The sequence below is a fragment of the Cryptomeria japonica genome, chromosome 7, assembly GCF_030272615.1.
Source record: "Cryptomeria japonica chromosome 7, Sugi_1.0, whole genome shotgun sequence".
Classification (NCBI taxonomy): Eukaryota; Viridiplantae; Streptophyta; class Pinopsida; order Cupressales; family Cupressaceae; genus Cryptomeria; species Cryptomeria japonica.
Genome location: NC_081411.1, coordinates 796,432,526 through 796,434,509, shown reverse-complemented (window position 1 = coordinate 796,434,509; position 1,984 = coordinate 796,432,526). Strand labels below are relative to the sequence as shown.

At 43.0% G+C, this 1,984-nt stretch overlaps 1 protein-coding gene across 1 annotated transcript; it reads right to left on the bottom strand.

Moving 5' to 3' along the window:
* Positions 1-317: 317 nt before the first annotated feature.
* Positions 318-1,743, bottom strand: LOC131057209 (expansin-A8). Its single transcript, XM_057991399.1, has 3 exons — positions 1,591-1,743; positions 1,331-1,467; positions 318-1,246 (listed from the first exon to the last, which is right to left on the bottom strand). Exons 2-3 carry the CDS (start codon positions 1,458-1,460, stop codon positions 630-632), a joined length of 747 nt encoding a protein of 248 aa, XP_057847382.1. The 5' UTR covers positions 1,461-1,467; positions 1,591-1,743; the 3' UTR covers positions 318-629.
* Positions 1,744-1,984: the final 241 nt, after the last annotated feature.

Genomic DNA, 1,984 nt, shown 5'->3' with positions numbered 1-1,984 from the left:
AGTTTCCAATCCAACTGCTCTCTCTACTGAGAGTGATTAGCTGACTTTTTCTGCTTTCTTTTCGAATCTACACTATCATCCATCTATTTTTTGAGAACTCTTTCGAAACGAGCATCAAAATATATGTTTTTAACAATAGTTAAATCTTTGTATTGTAATCTTCGGTTTTATCCTAGTTTCATCGTCTCACCATCTATAAAATACTTTGGGCCCATTTTGTAATTCCTTTGGTTACTTTGGATTGACATATAATTTACATGAAATATCACGATAGGTGCACTAGAAAATAATTTTGATGATTAGAATTAACTGCAATCTGAAGAACGCTAACAAATACTAACTCCTTATATTCCTCAAGAGAGGCTGGCAAATAGTAATAGCAGCAAACATTTTACATGGAATAACTCCTCATAGTTTGGAGCGGGTACCAACGTAGAAGCCACCCCAACAATCAAGCCACATTTACTAAATATATTTATAGTCGGCATTCCATAAAATCTTTATGTCAGATTCTTCTCTCACTGAAACAAACCCATTATAAACTATGGTTTCTCTTCAGTTTTCTTACAGACATAAAAATATATTTTTAATGTAGTCCCATATATAAATACTATCCATCTTCCATATATTTAGAATTGGGTGCCTTGGAAGGTCTGGCCGAACTGCCAGTTGGAAGGGGCGACGTTATACGAAATTGTTGTTCTGCCATCGCTGGTGGTGACCTTGAATGACAGTGCCTGCCCGTTCAAATACGAGTTGCTCTGCCAGTTTTGACCCCAGTTGCGCGACATGGCCTGCCACCCGCTCCTCGACCCCTTGATGGCCACAGCGTGAACGTCTCCTGCTCCCCCCACATTGGAAATGAGCACCAGATTGAAGTATGAGTGCCCATTAATGGTGAAACGAGTTCCTCCTTTCTTCAGGCAGGGCACTCTTCTGAACAGAATTGGGACAATGCCGCTTCTGTACTTGGCAATCTTCTCATACGCAGGCTGCGCCATGTCGAAGTGCTGCAGAGGAGGGTTGCACCACCCTCCATTGTCGTTGGGCAGGGCATTGTTTGGCGGGCAGAAGTTGGTGGCTGTGACCCTGACCGTTCCGGGCAGACACCACTGAGGGTCGTCATTGCACTTCATTTCGTAGCACGCTCCGCAGGTGAGACCGTTGTTGAACAGTGCGGTGCTCAGAGCAGCGGTGTTCGTTCCATACCCTTGGCTGTACAAATTGCCATACCCACATGCTCCCCCTGCACCAACTCATTTATTCAGCATACCAATTGACAGTACCAGAATTCCTAGCATATATGAATACTAATAATGAAAAAACATACCCATTGTGCCAGAAGCATCACTGCCTCCATAAAACGTAGCATGAGCTGAGTGCCAACCTCCACGGTATAGTCCATAAGCTTGAGGCCAAAGCCACAGAAACGCCAACACGAAAATGTGCACCAATGCCATTACGGACCTGCACACAAGTAAGGGCTCAATCAGTAAATTGAAGAAGATGAACATTACACTTTTCAAACAAACGGATATATTACCTAAGCCAAACTTAAGCTTATCCTAAGGTGCAGAGCCAGATTCTTACCTTTCTGGCGAAGGAACGCGGAAGCAATATTATAGCAGAGGAGGAGAGGAGACCACTGGAATGTGTTGTGAAGTGGAAGTAGGGAAACGGAAAATATATACAACATAGAAGTTACTGTGTCCCACAGGTACTTGGTATAAGGTGCACAAAGTCTAAAATGTCTTAATGAAAAAGCGGTGCCTGCCTAGACCCACCTTCACATGGAACTGTCGGCACTGGGTACTGTAATCAGATTTGCTCTTTTACCGTGCCCGACTGCATGGGGTCATATGTCCGTGGCTATTCAACATTCTGGATATACTTATTACTATATATATATAGTCCTGGTTAGACTGCTAGTTGTGTATTAGCAGTAGTTTTCAGGAGATAAATTGTTTCTGCTACGCCAATTTCA

Excerpts from the sequence above, each read along its gene's own strand:
- LOC131057209 (XM_057991399.1), bottom strand. The coding sequence starts at position 1,460 with ATGGCATTGGTGCACATTTTCGTGTTGGCGTTTCTGTGGCTTTGGCCT. Across the intron at positions 1,247-1,330 it reads TGATGCTTCTGGCACAATGG|GGGGAGCATGTGGGTATGGC; the intron begins GTATGTTTTTTC and ends GAGTTGGTGCAG.